The 27,942-nt window shown below is 39.0% G+C and overlaps 1 protein-coding gene across 2 annotated transcripts; it reads right to left on the bottom strand.

Moving 5' to 3' along the window:
* Positions 1-27,695, bottom strand: urb2 (URB2 ribosome biogenesis homolog). Of its 2 annotated transcripts, none has more exons than XM_044136034.1 (12): positions 27,637-27,695; positions 27,170-27,297; positions 26,542-26,718; positions 25,240-26,273; positions 23,571-23,709; positions 20,233-22,543; positions 18,873-19,033; positions 17,725-17,835; positions 13,476-13,718; positions 9,070-9,166; positions 6,674-6,807; positions 1-367 (listed from the first exon to the last, which is right to left on the bottom strand). In XM_044136034.1, the coding sequence occupies exons 2-12, from the start codon at positions 27,293-27,295 to the stop codon at positions 170-172; spliced, it is 4,731 nt and encodes a 1,576-aa protein (XP_043991969.1). In that variant the 5' UTR covers positions 27,296-27,297; positions 27,637-27,695; the 3' UTR covers positions 1-169. The 2 variants fall into 2 exon arrangements, with proteins under 2 accessions (XP_043991969.1, XP_043991979.1); XM_044136044.1 differs by lacking the exon at positions 27,637-27,695 and adding an exon at positions 27,499-27,630.
* Between the last annotated feature and the right edge of the window lie 247 nt (positions 27,696-27,942).

Consider the following 27,942-nt stretch of genomic DNA (forward strand, 5'->3'; position numbering starts at 1 on the left):
ATGTATTCATAAATATATTTTTGCATTGAGTATAAAACCTTATAAACAAAATAAGCACACAGATTTATGAAACTCATGATAGGAAAGAAAACTTAAGCAGTTAATTTTCAGCTCAACTAAAGTCTTCAGTGGCTTTGATCATGATCCCTTCGGATCCGGTGGTTTCGGGTCAGACGCTGTACTTGTCCTCTCCTTGCCTCTGTGTTTTGTGGTAGTGGGTGTAGTTGCTGTAAAGCTCGTTGAACACCTCTCTGACTCCGGCGTTCAGCCCGGCTCTCAGCAGCTTGACGTCCGGCTCCAGGCACAGGTCCAGGACGCAGTAGACGCCCTCCGTCAGGTGGAGCTTCACGTCTGGCCGCAGGGTGACCTGCAGAGCCAGAAAGTGTGCAGATTAAAGGGAAAGAAGAGACGGAGGAGGAGATAATGAGGCACAGAGAGGTTTCCGCTTCATAAATCAGACATTTTATTCACTTTATGAAGTTTAATTTTTGTTATAATAAAAATTATTACTCCCTGCTTTCACATTTCCTTACAGAAACACTTTAATAGCCTCTGATTTTCATCATCTTGCTGATAAAGTATTCATTCATGTTTCCTCAATATTTTGAGATTACATCAAACTTTTACATAATCTATGACAAACACTAAAGTGGGTAATTAATGTTACTTTGTACTTATTCTGCAACTAAGGCTTACCTTAGGAACCGATTATTCAATCAATTATTCTGACAATCAATTAATCAGGTAAAATAATAAGCATATTCTACATGTTTTTCATTTAACCACTTGAGCCTTTTTTATAAAATATTAGAAATATATCAAGAGATGCAAATGAACAAATAATTAAATAATTTTTTAAATAAGAAAAAATATTCTATTCCCTAAAATGCAATAACAGCATTATATTATATTTCTGAATTTGAACCAGGTGAAGCTAAAACTACACCACGTGAGGAGTTTTGGGTAAAATATATTTACAGACAAAAGTGATTTTAACTTAAAAGTATATATATATATATATATACATATATATATATATATATATATATATATAAACAGTTTTGGATGAATAACTAATCTGAATATGTTGAGTTTTTTTAAAGTAAATGTCATTTAATCAAATGTTAAATTAGTGGACGATTATCTAAATATTTGATTAATCACGATTAATCGTTTCAGCTCTAATTCCCTTCACATTTCAAACAATCAATGAAGTTTATTTGCATAGCACGTTTCAGCAGCAAGATGTTTTACATAAGAAAATCAAAAAATTATGAAGTTATAAAGAAAACATCATGCAGTCAGCAACTTAAACATTTTGATGAGAGCCGTCACCAAAATCATTCACATCAAATAAGTTGGTCAATGTTTGTTTTATTATAGTTCAAAAGTAACTGGACTGGTGGGTTTTTAGTCTAGACTTAAAGTGTTTCTGCTGTTTTGCAGTTTTCTGGAAGTTTGTTCCAGATTTTGTGATGCATATAAGCTGAATGCTGCTTCTCCTCGTTCAGTTCTGGTTCTGGGGATGCAGAGCACATCGCAAAAATACAAAATCTTATCAGGTAATCCTGGTCTAGTTTCTAGTGCAAATATCTTGGTGCGCTTAAAATAAGACAAATTAACTTGCAAGTATGTTTTCAACAAGATACAGGAGCTTGTTTTGAGTAAATGACTCCTTAATATTGATGAAAAATTATTAGCTCAGTTGGCAACAAGAGGAAAATGTGTTGTTATAAGTGAAACAATCTGCCAATTGAAGCAGTATTTTCCATTAACGTTAAGGGATTATTGACTTAAAATAAGCTCCAATATCTTGCTGAATATTTACTTGCAAGTTTGTTTTTCTTCTTTCAAGTGTATTAAGATATTTGCACTAAAACCTAGATCAGAAATATCTGGTAAGATTTTGTGTTTTTGCAGTACAAGCCAGAACAGAGTCCTGTACAATTATATTTACAAACCTGCAGCACTGAAGCTCCTTTTAGAGACACATTTTGTTTATTAAAGTGAATATTTTAATCCGCACGAGGCTGAGCTGCAGCTCAACATGTGAGACAAAGGCAAGACAAGCAAACAGAGCGAGCTTTTCTTTCTGCAACGACAGGTCAACATACCCTGGTCGAACAACAATCATCGTGGTCGGTGAACCCTAACAAGCGAGGCAGCAGGACATTTAATAGCTTCTGCTTATTCATCTCAGATACATTACACTCATCGGGGGTTCAGGTGGCGTCCGCCGTGACGCAGCCATTTGTGAGGCACGGCGGTTGCTCGGAGCCGCCCGTACCAAGCGATTTAAACAGCAAGGCTCCCATTATGAGGAACACAACCTGTTATGTGTCACCACAAGCAGCAGCTGATGAAATGTGATGAGCAGTTCAGGGAATCTCCAAATGCATGATTATGTTATTACTCTGGTGTCAGCTTCTCACCCGTGTGACTCACTAATGTGTTTCCTGGTGTTTCTGCATTTGTGTTTTATGATAACTGAGCTTTCTAAGTGATAAGAATATTCCATAATATTGAACTGCATTTCATTTATTCCTGTCTTGGAATACAAAATAACTTAAAAATAGACTAAATATGCAAACAGAGGGACGTGCTCCGGTGGCGGAGAGGGTAGCGCGCCCCACGTTTGGAGGCCTTCAGTCCTCGACGTCGCCGTCGCGGGTTCGATTCCCGGACCGGACGGCATTTGCAGCATGTCTTCCCCCCTCTCCTTCCCCCTTTCCTGTCAGTCTACTGTGAAAAAGGGACACTAGAGCCCACAAAAAGGACGCCCTGGTGGGGAAAAAAAAACAATAAAAAAAAATAATATGCAAACAGCATCGTTTGAAGACGGGTTCTAGTAAAGAAGGCAGGTTAATTTTAATAACTGCAATAAATCAACATTAAAGAGGTTAAAATCAGAACCTTTCAGTGAAGAAATGCATAAGTGTATTTCTTCAGTAACACTTTATTTGACGGGTTGTGAATAAGACTGTTATAACGCCGTCATAAAGATGTCATAACACCTGTCATAAACATGACATAACACCGTCGTAAACATGACATAACAGTCATAAAAGTGACATAACACCGTCATAAACATGACATAACACAGTCATAAACGTGACAAAACAGTCATAAACATGACAAAACACCGTCATAAACGTGACAAAACACCGTCATAAACATGACAAAACACCGTCATAAACATGACAAAACACCGTCATAAACGTGACATAACACAGTCATAAACGTGACAAAACACCGTCATAAACGTGACAAAACACCGTCATAAACATGACAAAACACCGTCATAAACATGACAAAACACCGTCATAAACATGACAAAACACCGTCATAAACGTGACATAACACAGTCATAAACGTGACAAAACACCGTCATAAACATGACATAACACCGTCATAAACGTGACATAACACAGTCATAAACGTGACAAAACAGTCATAAACATGACATAACACATGTCATAAACGTGACAAAACACCGTCATAAACATGACATAACACTGTCATAAACATGACATAACACCGTCATAAACGTGACATAACAGTCATAAAAATGACATAACACCCGTCATAAACATGACATAACACCGTCATAAACATGACATAACAGTCATAAAAGTGACAAAACACCGTCATAAACGTGACAAAACACCGTCATAAACATGACAAAACACCGTCATAAACGTGACAAAACACCGTTATAAACGTGACATAACAGTCATAAACATGTCATAACACCTGTCATAAACATGAGTAAGTCTTCATGAATATTTATGACTGTTGTCATTCGGTAAATCATGACACTTTTAATACAAAGCTGACATTATTCAAAACGTCTTTGTTATGACAACTTGACATTAACCAAGAAATCATGATCTGACATAAATTTGTTATAAAAGTATTACTGATTAAACTTTAGCTTTAATAACATTAAGCTACATAATTTTTAATGTTTAATCAGTAATACTTTTATAACAAGTTTATGTCAGATCATGATTTCTTGGTTAATGTCTCTAACAGTCATAAATATTCATGAAGACTTACTCATGGTCATGACAGGTTGTTATATCATGTTTATGACGGTGTCATGACAGTCTTATTCACAACCCGTCAAATAGTGTTACCCATTTCTTCTAAGTAAAAATTTAAAATAAAATCTGCTGCAAACATTAGGTGTCAAGAAGACTATTAATCTGTCAACTTTTGAAAATAATTGGTTGCTCTGGATTTTGTTTCTATCAGGGTAAAGTTGGCATTTATGTGTAAAAAAAAAGAAAAATTCTGCTTAGTTTTTGTTCTGTTTCAGTTTTGCGGTACTTTGTATCGAGCTATCGAATAAAATGCTCTCCGTATGGTTCTAATGTGACAAATTGTGAAAAGATAATGTGGATATAAATACATCACTGCTGTTAGCAGTTTATTTTCATTTCTTGTACAGACCTTGTTTTTTCCATTTTGTGCATTTTTCCCTTTAAATCACCCGATTCAGTTGCACATTTATTCTTTTAATAACTGTACCTGTTGTAAATTTGCCCATGCTGAACGCTTTCTCAATGTTTAAGTCTCTATGTGTATTTTTTACCTTCGTGTGAATTCACAGCCTTCGACATAATGCTGAATTTTCCCACTGTGGGAAAATACAGAACTTTTCTTTCATGTTCTATTATCTGACTCAAATATTAGGATGTTGATGACAAAATCTGAAGGCATTTTTTAGATATTTCTAAACAAACATTAACTTTACCATGAAACTCACTGACTATTTACTCTTTTGTGGTTTTACTGTTTTCAGATGAAAAACTCCTACAATTAGTTTAAATATGGGGAACAGGATTAACATAAAGACCATAGAGTGACTCCAGGCTCCTATATTGGGATTTGATTTTAAAAACAGATCATTAAATTACCTCCAACTTACATAGAGAATATTATATTTTAATCCACTAGCTAAATCTTTTCTTACTTATTGAAACGAATTGGTTAAAGACTCCCCAACACCTCCATGTTCCAGTTTTCTCCTGTCTGACAGAAACTCCTCACAATGCGTTGATGTGTTTCTGGGATGGAAACTGCTGATTCAGGCGTCGCGTTAAACGCAGCCTGGCAGCAGACGGCAGCCGCACTCTGAGGCCAGACGTGACTCACCGGACGGCGGGAACATCCAGCCTCAAGCTTCACTCCTGCACACAATGTAGCAGTAATCCTGGGCCCGCTCAGTGGCTTGTGTCAACATCTACAATTTTGGCGACTGGGAATATTTCCCTTCTCTCCCTCAGAGCGTCGGCGTCTCAGTTATTCAGCTCAGAGGGAACAGATCAGCTGAGATCCTGCTGCCTAGACTCCAACGTCTGTTAAAACTTATAACGGATGAGGCGGCGCTGGCTTGGTACTGTATTATTAAAGGGGATCTATTACACACAATTCACATTTTGCACGTTTTAGTGCTTCCATTTGCTTCCAGCTGCTTCTGAAAACACTTTAAAAAAAACACACAGCTGTTATTTGGCCGTAGGTTCATGTTCTTTTGTGTCTGAAAAAAGACCCATATAAGAAAACTGAAAGTAACGTCACAGATTAGCAGGCACTGATTTTCACCAAGTAACCCCATCAAAGCCCAGCCTGTTACCTAGCAACCCCAGTGGAGTTCCGCCTGTCGCCGAGCAACCAAAGCAGCTCCAGCACATTTGGTTATATGGTTTTACCACTGAATGTGCTGTACAATGGCAGCTGGAAAAGACAACGGTTTTACCAATCAGAAACCACTAGCTACATTCTTGTTGGTTGTGCAGGAGGCCCAACTTCTGCTTTTCAAAGATCAAGGGACACTCTGCTGTTACCTAAAAATCCAAGTGGAGCTCCAGCCCATTCGGTCAGTTAGTTTTACCTCTGTAGTCGCTGTACAATGGCTGCTGGAGAAGACAAGTGTTTTGTTGTCGACTTAGGAATCAGAAACCACTTCCTGCATTCTTGTTGGTTGTGCAGGAGGCTCCACTTCTGCTTTTCAAAGATATAACACTGTACAATTGCGCATCCGTTTGCAGCTACTTTCAGATCCGAGAGTAAACATTGAGGTGGGGGGTGTGGCCAGCAGCAGCTCCCTTGGATTTAAAGGATGTTTAATTTTCTCTTCTGTTCTATGACTGACATGTTGAATATGTTGGCAGAAGTTTAAAGTATTTGCTCTATTGTTACAGGTTACAGTTAAAACATCTCATTCTGGGGGTGTGCTCCGGTGGCGTAGAGGGTAGCGCGCCCCACGTTTGGAGGCCCTCAGTCCTCTACGCGGCCGTCGATTCCCGGACCCGATGACATTTGCCGCATGTCTTCCCCCCTCTCCTTCCCCCTTTCCTGTCAGCCCACTATGATAAAAAAGGGACACTGGAGCCCACAAAAGGACCCCCTGGTGGGGAAAATAAAACAAAAAAACATCTCATTCTGAAAGGAGCTGAAAATAGGCAGAACAAAATCTCATTACCCAAGAAGGATTTTGTGATTTGTTTCAGACGTTAGACGTATCCTAACCTGTTCAGAGATCACTAGATGTATGCATGTAGCTACTGAACTGTTACTACATCATGAAGATAGAGATATATATCAAGTAATTCCTGTTTAGAGGCAGAGAAGATGTTATTCTGTGTTCGGCTGGTTGAGTGAGTACCTTCTGCAGCTCCGTGACGTACTGAGCCACCATGAAGGCTGGCAATGCAGTGAAGCTTTCAGGTGTGGCAGCGATGTGAGAGAACATCCTCTCCGTCAGCCTGGAGCACTGCAGATACACGTCACCGTCCGCACCTGCAGGCAGAAAGAAACATGTTTACTTTCTAACTGGGTGGAGTGACATGAAACGTGTATTTTTAGCTAAAGCAACTGAGAAATCAGGTTTCAGAGGATTCCTCTTCTTAAAGTCAAAGAAGAGGACTTTAAGGTAAGTTTTAAAACTTCTCCAGCACCAAACTTTATAAAAAAATTATACAAATGGACAAAAAATACCTAATATATTACATTATTTAATAGTCATTAAAATGTTTTGACAGCAGATAAACTGAAATATAAAAATGTTTATGTTTTGAAATGCCTCTCTGTACACCTGATTGATCAGTGAACAAAACACTAATTCAACAAAATCACCTCATTTCAACAGTAGAATATAAAGTACAACATATTAGCCAACATTTATTTCAATCACACAGATCTTGAACACACACAAAGAAAATTACAACCAAAATCTCTAAAACATGTTCTCACCACGTTTTCTTGCATTTAATAAATAGAAATAATTTTGATAATTCAAACCGAGCTACAACAAAAAAAATCTGATTTAATTTCAGGAAGTGAGAGAAAAAAATCTGTTTTTTTATTAAATGTGTTCCAGATTTAGGCTTTTAATCAAGAGTTTGAATGCAGTTTGTTATAAAACTGAGCATTTTGAATATGCAGAAATCAAACACCTTTCAAACCTTGAGAACACCTGATTGGAATTCAAGCATTTTCAAGGATTTCAAGCACCTGAATTGTATCAGTCTTGTTAAGTAGGTCCTTTAATGTTTAAAATCGCAGTGAAAGACTCAAACACAGCTGGTTAAATCATGAAATTTAATAAAACAAAAGATTAGAAAATACTTTCTCAGTATGTTTCATACGTACTCTGACTTGTGCGTATAAAACAACGGTGTGTCTGCGACTACCTAGAATAAAGAGGCAGCAGCCCAGCGGTAAGTGCATGGACAGAAAACCACAGGCCAGACCAGGACTGTGTGAGTAATTCACTGGCAGCTCACTTGTTTCAAATCAAAAGAAACAATTTCACCTTGAAGACATGATTTACCTCAGCAGCTAACAGCTTTTCATCAAACTCTCAAGTGAAAACTCCTGAATCAGTGTTTGGATAAATCATGTTCAAGCAGCAGCTCAACATTCGTCTGATGCTGTGCAGGAAGAACATCTCATCATTTCACAGTAATCAGTTACAGAGTTACGCATATAAATTCATTTATGAACTTTAATTGATAAAATAGGACCAGAAAATGCATGGATGGATAATCTGAAAAGTGTGGCCTTTAAGTTATTTCTCCGACTATTCTTCTTCTTGCTTGGCTTGTCAGTCAGACTGCTGGTGGTCCGTGAGCGCCCCCAGTGGTCTGTAAGGTACTGCAAGTAAACAATCGTTTATTTGCTGTGACATTAGCGCAAAGTGCTACGCTGCAGCTAGCTTACCAAAGGACTGTGTTTAAAAATAATAATGTATAAATGGCTTAAAACCAGGTCACAAAAACGAAAGCCTGAAGATACAGGAGGAAAGTTTCTCATCTATTTTTAAACAATATTACGATATGTAGCAGATCTCTGTGTTGAGTGCCATTTGACGAGGGGTTGAGCAGCGCCACGCCCCATGCTGACTAACTGCATCTAAACACCTAAAATTAAATTTATATTTTACAGCTTTTTATACTTCCATTTGGATTTTTACTGCTTCAAAAAATAGCCTAAGCACTTTAAAACAAAACACCTTGGCAGGAAATTAATGACTTTTGGTGTCTAGAAAACGAGCCATTTCAAAAACCTCCAGAATGTTAAGTCACAATCAGTGGGGACTCCACTGCTACCTAGCAACACAAACAGAGCTCCAGCATGTTTAATGTACAATGGCTGCTGGAGAAGACAAGGGTTTTGTTGTTGACTTAACATTCTTGCTGCATTGTTGTTGATTGTGCAGGAGGCTCCATTTATGCTTTTCAAAAATGTACGGTTGTGTGTTACGCATGTGTTTGCAGCCATTTCCCCAGGAGTGTAAATGTTGAGTGGGGGTCATGGCCCCCACAGCAGCTTGTTTGGAATTAGAGTGACGAGAGGCCCGAAAACAGCTCAAAATAGGAAGAACTGATCAGACTAAAATCTCAATATCTAAGAATGATTTTGTGCCAAAAATGTAATGAACATGTTTTGTTTAAACAACTTATTTAAGGAACTGTAACTTGTTCAAAGAAGCGCAATAGGTCGCCTTTAATGTCTCCTGCGTTTGAAAGGCGATGTGTGAGTAACGTCGGGTTCAGGTACCTGCATCGGTGTCTCCTCTCTGCCGACCTTCCTGCATGATCGACGACACCAGCCGATAGAAGACATTCAGGAAGGATGGAGCGGCCCTGGAAATCACCTGGAGACACACAAGTGCAATAATTTACTGGATCTAGGCCTGCCCCAATAATTAAATCAATTAATCACATCATAAATTAAAACAAGCTCAATAATTCCAATTTGCATGATTTATTGTTTCTTTCTTCATACCTAAAACTGGACGACAAAAGTTGTCAGTCTTGTGCTTCTGTCTCAATTATCACTTTTTTTGAAGGATAATTTTGTTTACTTTTATCTGTTGTTTGTTTTTTTATTTTTATATTTAAAATGTCTCCCAGTTCCACTGTTAAATTTTTATTCAAATTTAACAATGGTTTCACAACATCCACAGGGTTTCCCCCAGAAAACTTGCTAATTCATCCAGCGGCCAATCGTGTTTTGTTTCTTTTTTCCCCACCAGGGGCTCTTTTTGTGGGCTCTAGTGTCCCTTATATGACAGTAGGCTGACAGGAGGGGGAAGAAGAGGGGGGAAGACATGCGGCAAATGTCGGCCGGGTCTGGGAATCGAACCCGCGACGGCCGCGTCGAGGACTGAAGGCCTCCAAATGTGGGTTGCGCTATCCCCTACGCCACCACAGCACGCCCAGGCCAATCGTGTTTTTGAGTTAAAAAATGTTGACAGGAAATTTGAAAGTATCACTTGATAGTTATGCATTACTGAAAGACTGGAGGATTAATACCTAAACACCAACAATAAAGCCTTAAAAAAGGGCAATGATAAAAAAAAACTAAAACAAATAAACAATGCTAAGCCTGGTGGGGGCAGAAGTAAAGCTTGGAGGCCCGCCAGGCTTATAATACACTGTAAGCAATATTACTGTTTATTGCAATAAAACCTCAGGGACGATTTATCGTCCAGTACAACGTTATCGTGACAAGTCAAAGTGCACTGTTCTTTGTTAGTGGTAATGTTTTTCTCCTCTTCAGTTAAAGACTATAACAATTTAAAGAGCTACAGAGATATCACTGATATTTGCAGGATTTTGTAGAAGTGGTGGGAAAATATTCATTTGAACAAATCCTTGTTAGCTGGTAAACCAGGACTACACACAAAAAAATAGAAGATGAAATACTTTGACACAGTGAAACGTTGGTATTTTTACTTAAAGTTATGATCCCAGAGAGTCCTGCTGGCCCAAACCGAGCTGTAAGCTCATCCCTGCTGTGACAGATGGAGGTAAAGAGCAACAGGAAGAATATATACGAGGCCAGGATGAAGTCACCGGCCCAGGTTGGAGCTCAGCAGTGGTTTCCATTGACTTAAACATGCTTCATGCCAACCCACTACAGTCTCCTCTCTCTGCAACACGCCCACACTTTGCATTTTGGACCAGAGCCTGTTCTGTGTCCTGATCCAATCAACCACTTTAACTCTTCTTCTCCAGCTTCCTTCCTCATGTCCACATCTCTTCCTCTTTAAAAATTATTCTGCTTTCGTTTCTTCTCCTCTCTTTTTCTGGTGTATTTTCTCTTCACAAACATCTGACAACACTTAACTGGTTCCTGGCCCATTTAATTCATAGCAGCTGCATAGTTTCAATTCTGCTCAGTTCTTGTGTTTGAAAAACAATTTATAGAGTTAAAAAAAAATCCTATCAGCACAAACACAACAAAAGCTATTGTGTGTGGTTATAATCTAAATGTTTCAGTTTAAGGGGAAAATGTTCTTTTTAACTGAGCCTTTGGGGCAAAATGCAAACTGAAAATGTGAACATCACAAGGTTTCCATGCTGGTGACGTACAACTGTAGTGAGCTGCAATATCCTCTGGTTGGAAGTGAAATTCCTGACTGGAGTGTCCTGAGGGCTCAGCGGCAACACATAGCACATTTTCATCATATTATAGATTCAAAGCACCTAAATTCACTTCCAACACATGAGAGCAAACGACTGGCTTCTTATGCAGAATGCAGCAATATGTACAGACGGAGTCTCAACATCAAGAACACAAACACAGACATTTTTAAGCTTATGTTAACGATTAATCTCTAAAAAGAGAGATGTGTGAATCTGACCAGGTTCTGTCTGTAAGGTGAGGATAAAACTCAGGGTTCGTAAACTTCAAGCATTTCCAGAACCACACAAAAAAAGCAATTTTAATGAACTAAAAATAGAGTTTTAATTCACTGCTTACAATATAATTTACTCCTGTTATTATTAGGGCTGCACCGATTTATCGGTCAGAAAATTTTATCGGTCGAATTCTTTAATTTTGGGAGATCTGTGATGGGCAGATTCACGCGAAGCCGATCTTATTTACCTCAGCAGATCTAAAAATCATCCTCCGTCCTCTTCTGCTCTAGAGGTTTGACGGCCCACCAGGTCATGTCTGCATATTTGCCGTTAACGACAGTTTCTCCACTGTTTCCCACTCAGCGACTTTCTTACTATATTTATCAACATTTCAGACAAAAAAGATTGGAATCGGCAGGTAAGGCTTTTTAAAGATCAATAATCGCAATTGGCCTGAAAACTGCAATCGGTGCGCCTCTGGTTATCTTTAACAATGTCTTTGAAAAGTTTTCCACATCCTCTAGAAACTAAAAGATGTGGAAAACTTTCCAAACTAGAGCCTAGTTAAAGTTAAAATATCTCTCATAAACACACCCTATTGACCTGAGTCAAAGAAAACTCTAATTTAACAAAAAAATCTTGAAACGTCAGTAATGTTGTTTAACGTATAAAATATGAGCCAGATTTTATTTCAAATACAAAAACCATTAGGAATAATAAATATAAATTATATTGCAACAATCCAAACAAATCCTGTTAAAATTAAATGGCCATCATTTTGGCCTTTTAGCCCTAAAGGTTAAACGTTTGGATGGCACTTTCTTACAGCATCAGTGTTTAACTCAACACAGTCGGGACCAAAGTTTTAAACGTATATAAACTTTAGAAATCTAGATGCAGAAACTCATTAGTGCTTAGAAAGTGCAAAAGCCACAAGTGATAACTAAATTTGAACAAAGACCTGTTTTCTTTTCTCCAACCTTTATGCCCTGCTGTAGGAGGAAGATGCTCAGCCTTGTTTCCTGGCAACAACTTCATTAATGTTTGGAGGAAAGTCCATCACTGTGGAAACTCCTTTTGGAGGCGAGCCTCGTGTGCCATCTTGTTTGTCTTTATAACATAAAGTTACTCACACAGGTCTGTACTACCTGCAGCATTTCTTCATCTGAAATTCTCTCCACATCCAAAATACTAATTGTTTCAGATGGTGCTCATAGTGCAGTGGGTTCAGTTTAACAGCAGAATGTTTACTTGGGAACAAAGCGGGCCTAACTTGATTTGTGACTACTTGGAAACGCGGAGATTACCACAGGTTTCTGAGCCCAGCTCATTGCCTTTTGGACCAGACCAAAATGCAACGAGCTGCATTTTGGTCTGAAATGCCCTACATGTGGTGTAGGGCTGAAATGATTAACTGTATTAATCGTGATTAATCGATTTTTCAAACAACCAATTTAGTAATTAACTTTACTATACAGATTTTAAAAAAAGCCATTAGCTGAAAGAACAACACAAACAGAGCAGTAATTACTCTAAAATTGTATTTAGCATAAAATAACCTTCTTTGTCTGTAAATATGTTTTACTCAGAGTTGCTCAAGTGACAGATTTGGCTTCACCTGATTTAATTCTGCATAAAAAATTTTAGTAAGCATCCAATTATTAGTTGGTTAATTAAAAAATAGTCAACAGATCAGCCCTGCTTTGTACTGATGTTTAGGTTGCTAGGCGATGGCCTGGGCTCTACTGTGGTTGCTAGGTAACGGGCACTGCCTGCTGATTTCTGATGCTACATTCTAGAGTTTTTTAAAATGGCAAATTTTCCAGACACCAAAAACAGACTGGATGGTTTTTTTTTTCTTTTTTTTTTTTTTTTAGAAGCAGTTGAGAGCCAAAAGTATGTTTACAAATGTGAAAAATGTGAATTTGATAGTACAAACAACTGTTTATTTTCTAGAAAGAACCACGTGAACTGAGGTGGTAACGTCAGATCCGGATAATCGAGCTGCTTTCTCATTAAAATGACATTTTCTTGTAATTTATCTGCTATTATGACGACTGCATTCTTGTAATTAAACAAAAATTCTCATAGCTTGACCTTCATAGTCAGTCGTGGAACAGAAGGGATGAATTAAATAAAAGCCACCAATTAAAATGAACAAAAAGAAGAAGAAGAAGAAAAAAAATCTGTCAAAGTTAAAATCAGAAACCAGATCTGGTAAGAAAGAGATTTTACTATTAAGCCATATTATCTAGCTCTACCTGATAACTCGTTTTATTCCTTAAAGTCAATAAACAGAGTTTTGTGTCCGTCTACCTGGGGATGGCATTTGATGATGGCGAACAGCGCCTCATGGATGGCCAGGAATGCAGAGTGGTAAACGTTTGGGTTCAGGTGGTCGAGAGGCAGCGACTGCAGCGCTCCAAGAACCAGAATCACATGCTGAGGGTTGGCAATGCGTCCCTCGCCTTGGCGCAACAGTGACGTCAGCGCCGTCACCGTGGGAACGGTAAAAGGAAGGGTCAGAGCGAGGTCCTGGCTGGCGGATCTCGCCAAGAACTGCAACACAGAACGAGACAAGAACTGTAAAAAAAAAAAAAAAATGAATAAAAGAAAAATATTCAGCAGTCAAGGCATCCTCTTTACTTTATTTACACAGCTAAAAAAAGGATTACACCATCCTAAAGCATCAAAAAGCATAATCTCTTAAATGCCATCTACGTGATTTGTGTCTGTATTTCAGTTGAAAAGGTCAATGAACACACACACACACACACACACACACACTCACAAAAACTTTTAGGTCATTTAGTTGCTGTGTCATTTAAAATAGTTTCTGCGTTTCCAGTACACAGACAGTAAAACTGCTGATCTGAGAGTCCTGTCAGTTATTTCCGTGGTGTTGTACAAAGCTTTTCTGTGTGGTTTTACTTCTGTCTAGCCCCCAAAGAAACTCAGTCAGCAAGATTTTTAATCATTTTTCAGACTTCACCTTAAAAAGTTCTTAATAAAGCCTCATTTTTCTGATTTTACACCAGATTTCTGAACTCATGAGTGTATATTCCTGAGTGAAACAGAAGTTTGAATAACTATAATAATAACTATATAATAATAATAATACAGAATTTATTAACGAAACTGTCACAACCACAGACACTGAAGAAAAGATGGCCACCATTTTAATCTACCAATTTGGATTTTATGAACAAATGAAAGTTAAATGTTTTACATGGGGGTAGGCTACAAGGATGTAGAATTTTATCAAAATATTTTGAGGAACTATTGTGGTAATGATGAAAAAATGATGGTGAAAAACTATTGCTACTTAGGTAACGGCATTCATATCACCACAAACACAATTACTGCTCAAGATTTTAAACATTCCCATGTGAAATAGGTCTCTTCAGGAAGCCATTTACTTAAAAAAACACTGGGATTTATATCACAAAACTGCACTTTTAGGTTAAAACCTATCTTAGTGCGATCCAACCAAACAACATAATTTTTAACAATTAATATAATTATATTCCTCTACAATTTCTTGGTAAGAGTCTTGGATATAGAGGCCCAGAAGCGTTTAATGAGGCTGGGTTTTTTGGCTGGTTTCACTATTTTCTCTGTGCAAATGGAAATCAAAGCCTCTTCTACTGGTGAACTGTTCACACCCAACAGCAGGAGAACATCTTTTTCTGAGCAGCCTACGTTTTTGGAAACTGCTCTCAGTATGTCCTTGCTGAAATTGTTCAGATTACTTTGAATGTCCTTCAGTTCTTGCATGTTGACCTCGGCACAGATTTTCTCGGACATCCTCTCTATGACGGTTTGGAGGTGATCGTACTTGCATGTTATTCTTGATTTGGTTATGGCCTTGAGAAGAACTGCATTAACAAGCAGCATAATGGATGACTGCTGCTCCTCCTCCTCTGCAACTGGCAGCGGTTCAGCAATCTTTGTGGTAACCTCTGACTCCTGCGCTGCATCAACTAACTGTCTGCCTGTTGAGTGGGTTGATTCTTCCGAAATTACATTTTCCACTGATGGAACTGTCGTTTCTTCATCCTCTGGTTCAAGTGAATTTCTATTACATTGTTCTTTGCTGTATATTTCAAGGTTCTTTGTCATTTTGACTCCAGCTGCTTTGTTGTTGTGTTGTTCAATGGCTAGAGGAGCAGCTTGATCTCTAGACTCTTGGTGTTCAGTGGGTTGAAGGTCATCCATTGAATTACCTGGGATCTCTAAATGGTGTTGGTCAGAGATTGACTTTTTCATTTCATTAGCTTTTGGCACCACCTCAGAGATTACGGCTTCCATCATTTCCTGATATGACTCCTTTTCCTTCGACGTAAGATGAGTTGCCTTTGTCAGATCTGAACACTCCTCCGCAATAAATTCATCCACCATTTGTATATCTGGTTCGCTCTCATTAGACATCCAATCATTAACACTAGTGATCTTTGAAAGTTCTTCCAAAATGAATTCATCCACCATCTTCAGATCTGATTCCTCGTTCTCAGAAACAGGACTGCTGTCATCTGTCTCGTCTGTTGCCACCTCAGAGTCTAAGTTCTCATGGATGTCTTTTCTCTGTTGCTGGTCTTCTTTTTGTTCTGTCTGACGATGTTCTTTACAGCGACATGCCAACAGTTCCTCTATCAGCTGGAGTGCGTGTGGAAGGATGGAATCCATTGCATCTGACCAAGAGATGTAGCGTACCACAGAAGTTTCTGGATCATGTGTGGAGCAGACAGATTTTAACGATTCCTTGACGTATTTAAGGAATAACTCGTTGAAACACTCAAAGCTCTTGGGATGAACCTTCCCTGAAATCTGAAGTGTGTCTGAAAATGATGTTAGCAGCACATTGCCCAAGATCGTGTCCACCTCTTGGACTCTGATGCCCTGCTTAGGGATATTGCAGAGAATGAAAGTGCAACATTCATCGATTAGGTTTAAAAGCAGTTCCTTCAAGCTGGACTTGGTGTTGCAATCAGGCTTCCCCGTGGCCAAATCCAGGGTCTGTTCCAATGAAATGGACCAAAAAAACTTCTCAATCATTGGCGCGATCATGTCCCCGGAAAAAAACGGGAATGCATGAGTCTCTTGATTCTTTATGTTGCTCATGGCTTCTTGGATGTGCAAATTAAATAACTATTTTGTTTGAACCGCAAACTATCTCGATCTCTCACCAGCTGTCTCTCTTGAAGAAAGTAGCAGAATGAAAGAATTGTTGCCTGAAATCCAGATAAAACTCTGTGATGTCATACAAGACTCTGTGATGTCATAACAGACTAGATTCCATCTATACACTTGAGTCAGTTTAGCAACCGTTGCTAGGTGTGAAGAGACATCATCATTCTCATTTATAAAACGCTAACATCAGGGACTTTTCCGGGGACAGGCCATCTAAAACGGGGATATATATATATATACATATATATATATATATATATATATATAATTACAAACAGCAACCATCTAAAAAAAGGCGGAGAAGTATATATATATATATATATATATATATATATATATATATATATATATATATATAGTCAACAACTTGACTAAACAATATAGATTCAAAGAATAAATAAGCACATTTTGACAAACCTCACATTTATAATGTTAAAATAAAACCCTGTTACATATATGTATTCTTATTCTGAATGTCTAACTACTTAGGAACAGCATGTTTAAGGACATTTAAGTCTTAATTCCTCATTAACTTCATCCACACTGCAGAGTGTTTCGTCAACATGACCTGGTCATGTTTACATGTTGGTTATCACGTTGGCCGGCCACTGGATCAGGTTCAGTCTTTTAAATACCTCGGCAAAGACCTGGAGAAGAGTCTCTCTTTTTCTTTACTCAGCATGTGAACCAGATCAACAAAAAGAGTCCAAGTTCTCACCTTCTGAGGAAACTAAACGCTTTTGACTTCAAGTAAAAGATTTAAAACAGCTCATGTATAAAATCCATCCTCATATTTAACATCTCTTCCTGGTGCAGTTTCACTTCTTCTACCTTCTAGTTACTCACCTATCTATGAAAAACTTTTAATTATTTATTATATGTCATCTATGGGAAACCATCTGCAAATTAACCCCAATGTTCAATATAGTCGACTCTACATGTACAGAAGGCACAGAAGAAATAAAAAAATATATACATATATAAAAGTCACAGCAACCATATTTCAGAAGAGGTTGATATTTTTGTGTCATTTTGTGATGACTTATATTTTTACTTTTACTTCCTCTTCTTCTTCTCTAAAATCAGACCAACCTGATTATGTACTGAGCCGTGATTTCAGGGTGCTGTTACAGCATTACTGTCTAATGTGACACCAAAGACAGTTTCATTTAAAAAACTTTGTATAAAGTTTGCTTTTGTGGCGTTTTGTGCACCAATGTTAACATTTAATTTACACGTTCATAAAGTTTCTCATCTTCACAACCTTCAGGTTTTGTTTTGGATGCTGTAGTTTTCTCACATGGTTAATGTATTTATTCCTTCAGATTTTGTTTTTCTAAGGAGCCAGACTTTATGTGTTTGTTTTTTTTCCTACCACCATTGCAGAAATGATCTGCGGAGCAAAGAGCCACAACGCTTTGGAGCAGGTCTCTGGCAGCGGACAGCTGGACAGCAGCTCAACGGTGATCACTGCTGACAGCACCTCCTGCAAAACAGAAAAAAAACATAAAACTGGGAATAACTTGAGTTTTTCAATATTTGAGGAAAGTTTTAGTGCGTGGCATCTTCTACTCAAAGTATGCTTTTGCATTCAAATACATAAAAATAAACACTCCAACAGAGATCTTCAGGTTGAAAAATCTGAAACATTATAAGTGCAAAGATTTCAAAGAAAATGTCAATTCTGAAATAATAGAGTAAGACTGAAGCGATTAATCGGATTTAATTTAGTAATCAATTGTTAACTGGAGTATATCAACTCAAAAACGGCCAATTACTGAAAGAACAGCACGTTCAGAGCAGTAATTAAGTCAAAACTGTACAAAAACATATGTATATTTTGAATTTAAGATAAAAACAACAACTACTTTGTCTGTAAATTTTACCCAGAACTCCTCAAGTGGGAAAGTTTTAGCTTCACCTGGTTCAAATGCTGCTAATAAAAGCTCATATGACCTTTTGCTATCTAATTATCAATCACTTAATCCAAAACGTAGTCAACATATCAGCTAGACACTGTACTGATAGGTCAAGCAGAAATGGTTGAGCTTTTTACATGTTGATCTTATAAGTATATTTTTTAGCTGCAAATGATTAATCTTCAGATAACGTCATTATTTTCTTATTTAAAAGGAATCAAATTCTATCAATTTTTAATGGCACAAAGGTTAACATGGTTAAATGAAAAACTGCCATTTTTTAAATTGATTAATCAATAATGAATTATTAAAACTATTATTAGTTGCAGTCATACATCTGTATTCAAATCAAATGGTAGGCAATTACACAAAATCTCAATTTATGACAATAAACAGTTAAAGTGGATTAAATGTAAAACAGAAAAATAAAGCCTACCTAATTTATACCAGTGATATTTACAGTTAAAATAGCTCAGGTGGAAAACCAACTCTGTCTAACATCAATGACAAAACATTACATTTAAGAAGCTGCAATGTGCAGTAATGACAAAAAGACAAATTTAAACCACCAATGTGTGGTGTCTCTCATTCTGCTCAGTTTCACCTTCCAGTTCCCAGCCCTCAGCTTGTGAACATCCAGGCCTTCTCCGATCATCAGCAGGAGCATGTTGAACTGACTTGTGGTGTTTTTCTCCACCAGGTGGCGCAACAGGTCCTTAACTTCTGGCTGCAGCTTAGCAGAGTCAGTAGATGACAACCACGGAGCTGAAAACAAGCAAGAAGTCAATTATTTTCTACTTTTTTATAGCCTTCTAGACATTTGAGAGGAATAAACTAACCTTGAAACAGATTGAATAGAAGTTGGGTCTGATTATCTATCGGTTCCACTTAAAATAAAATATAAGGCTAAAACTGGCTTCTATTGTGAAAAATTTCTTGAACTTGTTAAAAAACTGAACCAATCCTCTAGATTGAATGAAGATTATATTTAATTTGGTTGAAAATGTTAATCAAATTAGCAGTTTCAGGGCTTTGTTTGGCCCGTTAGACCCAGTTTAGGAAGCACAGGTTCTAAAGGGTCGAATGCTCCTGATGGGTCTGCCTTCAGCCAGTAATTTAAAACCCAAAAACAGTAATCGGAAAATGTTATAATCAAGGTATCATTTGGAATAAAGCATGTCAATTTGAATTAAAATAAATGTTAAAACCACTGCATTTGTAAGCGATAGTAGAAGTTCCTCCTTTAGAAAACACATTGTCATAATTTTTTGTTTCCCATATTATCCAAATCTCTTTTGGCACAGAAACCCATTTATTAGGCCACATTCATTAAATAAATAAAAGAAATAAATAAAAGTTACTAATATTGAGTAGCTTTAACATTGTTGTGCTTCCATTTGTGTCTCAGCTGCTTCTAAAATCAGCTCTAGTGCTTAAAAAACCTTTTGTGTAAAGTCACAAATCAGCAGGCACTGCCCTTTCACTTACTAACCCCAGAGAAGCCCCGCCTGTTACCTAGCAACCCCAGCTGAACTCCGTCGTTACCTAGCAACCCAAACGGAACTCCAGCTAAAATCACATTACCTAGGAATTATATTATGCACAAAATGTAGTGAGCATGTTTTGTACAGTCTACAGATCTATCCTAACCTGTTCAAGAAAGAATAAAAAGTCATCTTTAGTGACTTATTAAGTATGATGACAAACGTAATTTATTTTTTTTTTTTTATATCACTTATGGTTAAATTTTTAATACTTTAGATGGACTAGTTTGTCAACAAATAATCAACTTTCTGTTGGGGATCAATAAAGTACATCTCATTCTAAAGTATTACCATGAGATGAGAGTTTGTTAGTTGCAATAAAAAAAAAAAAGAGCCTTCAGTCGTTAACTTTTGTTATTCAACGATTCTATGCATTTGAATTTACATTTGATATAAGATTTTACTGTTTGTTCCATTTACCTTTCAGCAGGTGGTCCACATTCTGGATGATCTGAACGTAGAGCTCCTCCATCTCCTCTCCTTGCCCTCTCATCTTCTCCATTGCTTTATAAAACGCTGACAGGAAACGCAGCGAGCACACCAGGAAGTCCATGGGCCTTGGAGCCGAGCTCATTTCTCTCAGGATCTGCTGGCAGATGGCCTGATAAAGGTTATCGTGTGTCATCGTACCGTTGTTCTCCAGTGATGCCACTTCAATCCGCAGCATCACCGTCACAACTTCTACAACAAAGGCTTGACCGAGGGCGCTGGCCGGCTGGGCTACTGCCTCGGAAAAGACACTTTGGGGCTTCAGAGCAGACTCCACTGTTGGTCCCAGCAAAGAAGTGACCCTAGTGAGTATTTCTGTTAGAGTCTGATCTATTGCTTTGTTTCTTCCCAAATTAGACAACATTGCTTGGGAGAAGGAAGTCAGAGAAGCCAGAAGAAGATGGACAAACATGGACGCTCCAGAACCGGGCTGGTCATTTAAGATTTCCTTATTGGTCAAGTAGGAAGCAACCTGCTCCAGGTTGAGTCTAACGCTGCTATTTCTGGTTATTATAAGCTGAACTAATGATTTTATGAAGCCCTGCGCCACGCTGACTAATTCCAGCCAATCAGAGGTGATTATGACTGCAGGTGTTCTGCAGCGCCGCAGGAGAGAAGCCAGAGCAGTCTGAAGAAGAGTCCCGCCGTGGACGAGCTTCAAAACACTCGGGAAGCCGATTCCCTCCAGCAGGCGAGTCAGAGTTCGGAGCAGCTTCCCGAAGAACAGAGCGTCCCCTCCAGTTTCAGGAGGCTCTGGGCGCACAGAGGTGGAGGTAAACGTGAAGAAGAGGAGGAGGAAGACGGAGGAGAGATCCTCAGAGTTCATCCCGTCTGGGTTGAGGTTGAATAAGATCTGGATCAAGTTGAGGAGCTCCTTGGTTTGAGTGTCTGTCAGCAGAACAAAAACCTCTCCAGCTTTAAAAGACGCAGAGATATCCTGAACTACAGCCTCAGCGACCAGCGGCGAGAACACAGGCTCTGATCCAGAAGGAACCGATCCGGTTTCTTTCTCATAAACCATCACAAATGAAGGTTTACGTTTTGGTGTAAGACCCACTTTGAGAACGCCGATGATCCGCCGAACGATGGAGCGAACTGTAGCAGAGAAGATCGACGGCAGCTCTGGGAAAACTTTGCTCAGAGCAAGCTGCGAGGAAACGGAGGAGAAACTCAGACATCCAGGAAGCTGATCTCCGGACCGTTCCACGTCTCTGTGCATCAACGAGTCCACCAACACGTCTGCTACGTCTCTGACGTTTTCCTCGCTCATGTGGAGAACAAGTAGAGGCAAGTTTGACACAACAACAAACCAGTGAGCAGCAGGGTAAGTGCTGACGTTCACACCGCCTATCTGACCGTCCCACACATCGTCTCCAATGGGTTCCTCCTCAAACTCCGACTTGGCCACGATAAACCGGACCGCCGTCTTTAGCAGGGCGGTGTTGCTGCTTTCACCCAGTAAGGCTCTGTCCAGTAAAACCTTCTTCATCTGCTGCAGGGTGAGGAGTTTGAGCAGCAAGCAGCTCACAGGGCTGCAGGACGGAGTCGGATGGAGACGAGTCGGTAGGATCGCACCTGATATCAGTGCCTCCAGGTGGGTTAGCAGCGGAGACCCTTCAGTCCCGTCCTCAGCAGTCAGGAATGAATCCACTGACGTGTATTTGCTGCAGTGGATGTGGAAGAGAGCGTCCACTTCCACCCAGGTGTATCTGAGCAGAAGAATGGCCTCCTGGGTCTTCTGTTCCCATTCCAGTGCTTTCTTTTTACGCTTTTTTGGAGCAGATTTTAAAGACATATTTAGCAGATCTTTCATCATCTCCTGCATCTCCTGCATGAAGGCTTCACTCCGCCTGACGAGAAGAAGCGGAGACGAGTTATCGAGAGTTTTCAGGTTGAACAAAACGACATGAAGCAGCTGACAGAGGCAGCACAGCTTCAGAGACGCAGCTTCTTTCTTCTGGCGTCCGTCTGTCTCCCTTTCCTCTTCATCTAACTCCTCGTTGACCAAGTCGGGCAGTAAATGGCTCCTGACGTTCTGTAACACTAACGAGCAAATCTCCAGCGCCTGAGAAGGCGACGAGTCCAGAAGACAAAACCTGAGAGAAGCAGATACGCCTTCGGAGAGCAGAGGAGGGCGGCGCTGGTCCGGAGCCGGCTGGCAGATCACAGAGAGCAGCGAAGAGAAGAGATGAGGCAGCTGCCGCAGCTTAGCGTAGGTCCGGAGGAGAGCGCTCACCATCAGCTGGACAGACACAAACACAGCTGTTATTCTGAGCAAAAACAAGGAGCTTATTTTCAACATTTTAGATGTAGCATAGGATGAGGATAGCTCAAATTTACACTGCAAAAAACACTAAATCTTACAAAGTGTTTTTGGTCTAGTTTCTAGTGCAAACATCTTAGTGCAGTTGAAGACAAAACTAATTTACAAGTAACTAATTCAGGAGCTTGTTTTGAGTCAATAATTCCTTACTATTGATTTAAAAAGTACTAGTCCCACTGGCAGATTATTTCACTTATAACAGCATTTTCCCATGTTTTGCGTGAAATAATCTGCTAGAGGATCTAGAACGTTTTCATCAAAATTAAATAATTACTGAGTTAAAACAAGCTCACTTGTAAAAGTTAGTTTTGTCTTATTTCAAGACGTCCAAGGCTGGATGAGATGGCTGGAAAACTTATCACGATATAAGCTTCTCATATGAGTCAATATCGATAAGTATTGATTAGTTATCTGAGATACTACCAAACTGTCTGACGTTTCCTGTTTTGTCCACAGTTTTCATTCCAAGTCGTTCTAAGATGAAACCTTAAACTGCAGCTGCCACAGTTACTCAGCAGGTTGTTGCTAGGTAACCAAAGAATGAGTGAGCTAGTCGTTGCTAGGTAACCAAAGAGTGAGAGAGCTACTCGATTCCACTAACTTTGCTCAGCTGGCTGTGAGATGTTGAGCAGCTTAAGCCTTTCCCCTGCCCACATCTCCCAGAATCCTGTGCGGTTCAATGATAGATATTGATCACGTTATTTATTGATATTGATTGATTGTTCTCCCCTATTTGCACTACAAGTAGACAAAAAATACTGGGTAAGATTTTGTGCTTTTGTTGTGAAAATACTGACGGGTAAAAAGTTATCAAGCTGTGATTTGGCAGATTAAAGACAAACCACATCAGATTTGTCTACATCAATGTAAAAATACCATTGATTGTGTGTTTTTAGATGCATATCCCAGAATGGAAGAGGGAAAACGGCCTGTAAAAAGCTCTAACCTGTCTGGCGCGTTGAACTTGTGCTTCCATGTTCTCAGCGTTTACCCAGGCCGAGGACAGCAGATGCTCCAAATCCGGCTCCAGAATCAGATGGTTGAGATTCAGCAGCACCTTTAGACACCGGTACCACGACGGTACGCTGACATTCAAAACAACAAAACCAGTTAACCTGATACAAACATGAAAACTAAAGATGCAAAAAGTAAACCTTACACAGAAAATCCTTATTTGGCCACTTTATATTTTCGCCTGCATCATCTGCTGAGTGTTTTTCCCAACAGGTGCAGTTTTTTTCACTTTCATCCTGTTTTAATGTCTCTTCCTGTCTGGACTCCTTCCTGCTTCAAGTCTCCAGCAGAGTTCAGACAAACAGCAGAAAAGTGTCTCTTTGTTCTCATTAGCAAGCAGAAGGCAAACAGACACGTTTATGATGTTACACACTGTCTCGCCAAAATAAAACGCCACCACAAAATAAAGAAAAGGTCACACACACGTTTATATTGTTGGACCACCTTTAGCTCTGAACACACACCAAATGCATTTCAGGCAATAAAATGTTTAATTATTTAAAAAAGGAAGCGAATCAGCTTATTATTTGCATATTTTAATATATTTCTAATATTGTACAAAAAGGCTTAAGCCAGTGGTGTCCAAACATTTTGTGATCAAGCTGAGATCATTCAAAACTACAATTTTTGTTTCTTAATAAAACCTAAAAGAACAAAAACATCTGTTGTTTTAATCTCTTCAATAATGTATTACATAAACAATATTTTATACAGCAAAGCAGTCAAATTTTTGTAGAAAATGAATCTTTAAATCATTGTTGATTTAAAATATAATCAGGGTCTTAAACAGCAGCTGTAGTAAATAATACTGATATTTTCCAAAACCTTTCTGGGTTCTTGTCATCATTTTATCTCTCCTATTATTTTCTGATTTGCTAAATAAGTTGGGCAGGACTTCCTGCTTTTAGCCAGGTGTAATTATCCCTGTTGCAATAAACAATAAATCAATTAAATGTAAGATGAATTAAAATGAGCTCAATAATTTTCATTTTCATGATTTATTGTTTTTCTCTTTTCTCTCTTTCTACCAGAAACTAGGCGACAAAAGTCTTGAGTCTGGTCCTTTTGAAGGACGTTTATGTTTACAGCGACTTCATAGTTCATTTTATTTGTTGTTTTTGGTTTTCTCTATAGACATATTTAATGTGTCTTCCAGTTTGAATGGGTTCTTGCATTACTATAATATTACTTGAAATTTCTCTCAAAACAACAATATTATCGTTCATCTCAAAAACTTCTGGGACAATTTATCGCCCAGTAAAACAGACCTAAGTGTAATCGATGAAAACAGAAACATTGTCAATAAAAAAAAATATTTTCTCTTGTACCTAAAAAAATTGTTTGAAAACATTTTATTTTTCTGTAAAAAATTCCTCCCGGGGCCAAACAGGATCATTCATAGGGCTGCAAATGGCCCCCATGCCACACTTTGGACATCCCTGGATTAAGTGGTTAACTTCAATTTTTCCCCATTAATCATCAGAATAGGCAATAAATGCATCAATCACTACAATAGTCGTTAGTTGGAGCCGCACACCTGTATTACAAATACATTTTTTTTAAAAACAACAACTTCATAAACTGTTAAAATGAGATGTTACCTCGGTTGAGCTTCATTCAGGAGTGTTTGGGCCACGGTTCTGAAGAACCTGAGCTGGACTTCCCCGTGTCGTATCCTGTCTGCAGCGATGTTGTAGATGTCTGCGGACAGAGCCTGGGTCAGCAGCGACTCGGCAGTCTGCAGGGCCTGGCTCCAGCTCTGTGGGGAACCCGGAGGACTTTTCTGCTCAGCGGAGCCTCCATGAAGCTGAAGATCCAACATCGGCACCAGTCTCGCTAAAAAATAGAAACACAACATCCCCCGCTCCTCGTCGCTTTCTCCTTTTCCTTTCCCGTAGCTTTCCAGAAAGAACCTGAACATCAGAGACGAGGCGTCGGACTTCACCGAGTAGCGCAGAGTCGGCTCGCAGTAATCTTGAGCGTCCAGTTTGGAAAGCAAAGCGCCGACAGGCTTAAGAGGACCCTTCGTCCCACCTGAACCACGTTTCCCAGAATCCTCTTTGGCTGGGAGGAGCTCTGCCTTGTAGGATGCCATTTGCTCGGAGGGGAACAGAGCCAACTGGAGGATGGAGTCGATCTTGAGGCGGACATCTTTGCGCAGCTGCTGCCGGACATGAAGGTGTGTGTAAGGAGCAAACTCCTGAGAAGTCAGCAAGAATCTGAGCAAAACTAAAGGTTGGACCAGCTGGTTGGTGACCAGAGTGAAGACTCTGTTCGGGTTGGCTTGTTGTCGCTGCACTGATAAATAACAAACCAGCACCTGAAGCAAGACTTCAAACAGATTAGAAGAGGGTTTGTCTTTCTTAGACTCATCAGTGATCATCAGATCGGAGTCAGGTTCCACCTGTAGATACTCAGTTTCATCTTTTTGTCGTTTTGTGTGCGACTGCGTCTGAATCTCATGGCAGGCCAACAAGCAGGACTTGGCCAGCAGGCTGACCATCAGTTCATACTTTGTGGTAAACACAGATGAAAGGGCAGAAGAAGACAGAATCCCCCGACACACGCTCAGTATGGTGGGCAGAGCCACCGGTGGGCGGCCGTGTGTGCAGTCCTGCAGGAGGTCGAGCAGCAGCTGAAGGAAACAGAGAAAACTGAGCATTAAAGCTGCAATATGTACCTTTTATAAAAAATGAAAATATTTTTACAGATTTGTTGAAACTGTAACTTTGTCATGATGATCTGTGAAAAAACAAAACAAAACAAAAAATCGAGCTCCTCTGTCTTCTCCCAGTGCTAACTAGAAGCAACCAATCCGAGCCAGGAGGCGGGTCCTATCGCTGTCAATCATGCCCATGCTAAAGCTAGTAAGCCTTGGTGTTTGAACTGAACAGCTTACACACCTGCGCCATGTTGAGCCTCAGAGTTACTGTCTTCCCCTCCTTGATGAAGGAATGCAGCTTCCTGCTGTGAACTACTTCATCCAGGTAGCACCACAAGCCTTCCAGGACGTCCTGGGAGAACTCCACCTTCTTACTGTGCCAGATTGTCAGGGCGTGGGTACACCAGTCCAACAAAACCTGCGTGCAAAACAAGTCCAGATGAAGAAACATGAGAAAACATGAGAATGTTGTGGATGCTAAAGCTAGTTAGCTTATGGTCTAAGCTAAAGCTACATCCTGGAGCACCCAGTATTATGTCAGTGACCTGGCCTAAAAGTTTGAGCTGTAACTACATATGCATATTAAGAAATTAGAGTTTTATCAGGATTCATACGTTTTTCTCACAGTTTGAATTCAAACATTTTCAAGGTAAATTCTTAAACTTTGGAGATAAAAACAATACAAATGATCTAAAAAGTGTTTATTTTCACTATTATATTTATTACTGTTATTTTATGGTATGTATGTTTACATAAAACTAATGACATTTTTTAATCCAGAAATTGTATGTCACTATATTTTAATTTATTGATTGTGTCTGATTGAATCGTGTCCCACAGCAGCCATGTGAACATTCATGTGTTCATACCTGCTCTTTGTTGGGCAGCAGACACTGGGAGGAGATCCACGCAAACCGGGCCAGCTTCAGCCTGTCCTCCCACGGAGTCTGTGGACTCTTCAGCTTCAGGTGGATTCCTGAGTAAATAGCAGCCATGGCTGCAGAAGGACACGACGAGGACAAGGCACCAATAAGCGAAAAGATATGAAAATAAAGTGCAAAAAACTGACGATCGGCTAAAATCATCAGAGAATCTTGTAAGACATTTATTAAGCAAACATAAACGTGAATGGCCACGAATATATTTTGTATGAAAAGGAAAGCTACATCTGTAAGAGTCAGTATTTCAGCTCACTCACCTCTAGCTTCCTATAAGTGATAAATATAAAACCTCTCTCTCTCTCGATATTCATCAATTGCATGAATAGATATTCACAATTTTTTATTTAACTTATTTATTGCCGTCTAAAAACAGACATAACAGCAGAGTTCAGTACCTGCACGTGTCTTCCGCCTGCTCCGATTTCCCCATGAGACAGACTCAACTAGTCGAGAGTCGATGTAATCGATCGAACAAGATTTTTATCGGAAATAATGAACAACATGCGATGAAAAAAAACAAGATGAACATTAATCGTTGCATATTTTTGACGAATTTCGCATATTAAAAAACAAACTAACTAACTAACTAACTAACTAATAATAATAATAATAATAATAATAATAATAATAATAATAATAATAATAATAATAATAAATAAATAAATAAATAAATAAATAAATAAATAAATAAATAAATAAAT

The sequence above is a fragment of the Gambusia affinis genome, linkage group LG02, assembly GCF_019740435.1.
Source record: "Gambusia affinis linkage group LG02, SWU_Gaff_1.0, whole genome shotgun sequence".
NCBI lineage: Eukaryota > Metazoa > Chordata > Actinopteri > Cyprinodontiformes > Poeciliidae > Gambusia > Gambusia affinis.

Bases quoted from the DNA above. Each gene is read 5' to 3' on its own strand.
- urb2 (XM_044136034.1), bottom strand. From the start codon at position 27,295: ATGGCTGCTATTTACTCAGGAATCCACCTGAAGCTGAAGAGTCCACAG. The intron at 22,544-23,570 runs GTTAGAGCTTTT...GTGTCTGTCCAG, and splicing joins AAGTTCAACGCGCCAGACAG to CTGATGGTGAGCGCTCTCCT. The intron at 17,836-18,872 runs GTGAAACTGAGC...TCTGTTTTGCAG, and splicing joins TGAGGGCTGGGAACTGGAAG to GAGGTGCTGTCAGCAGTGAT.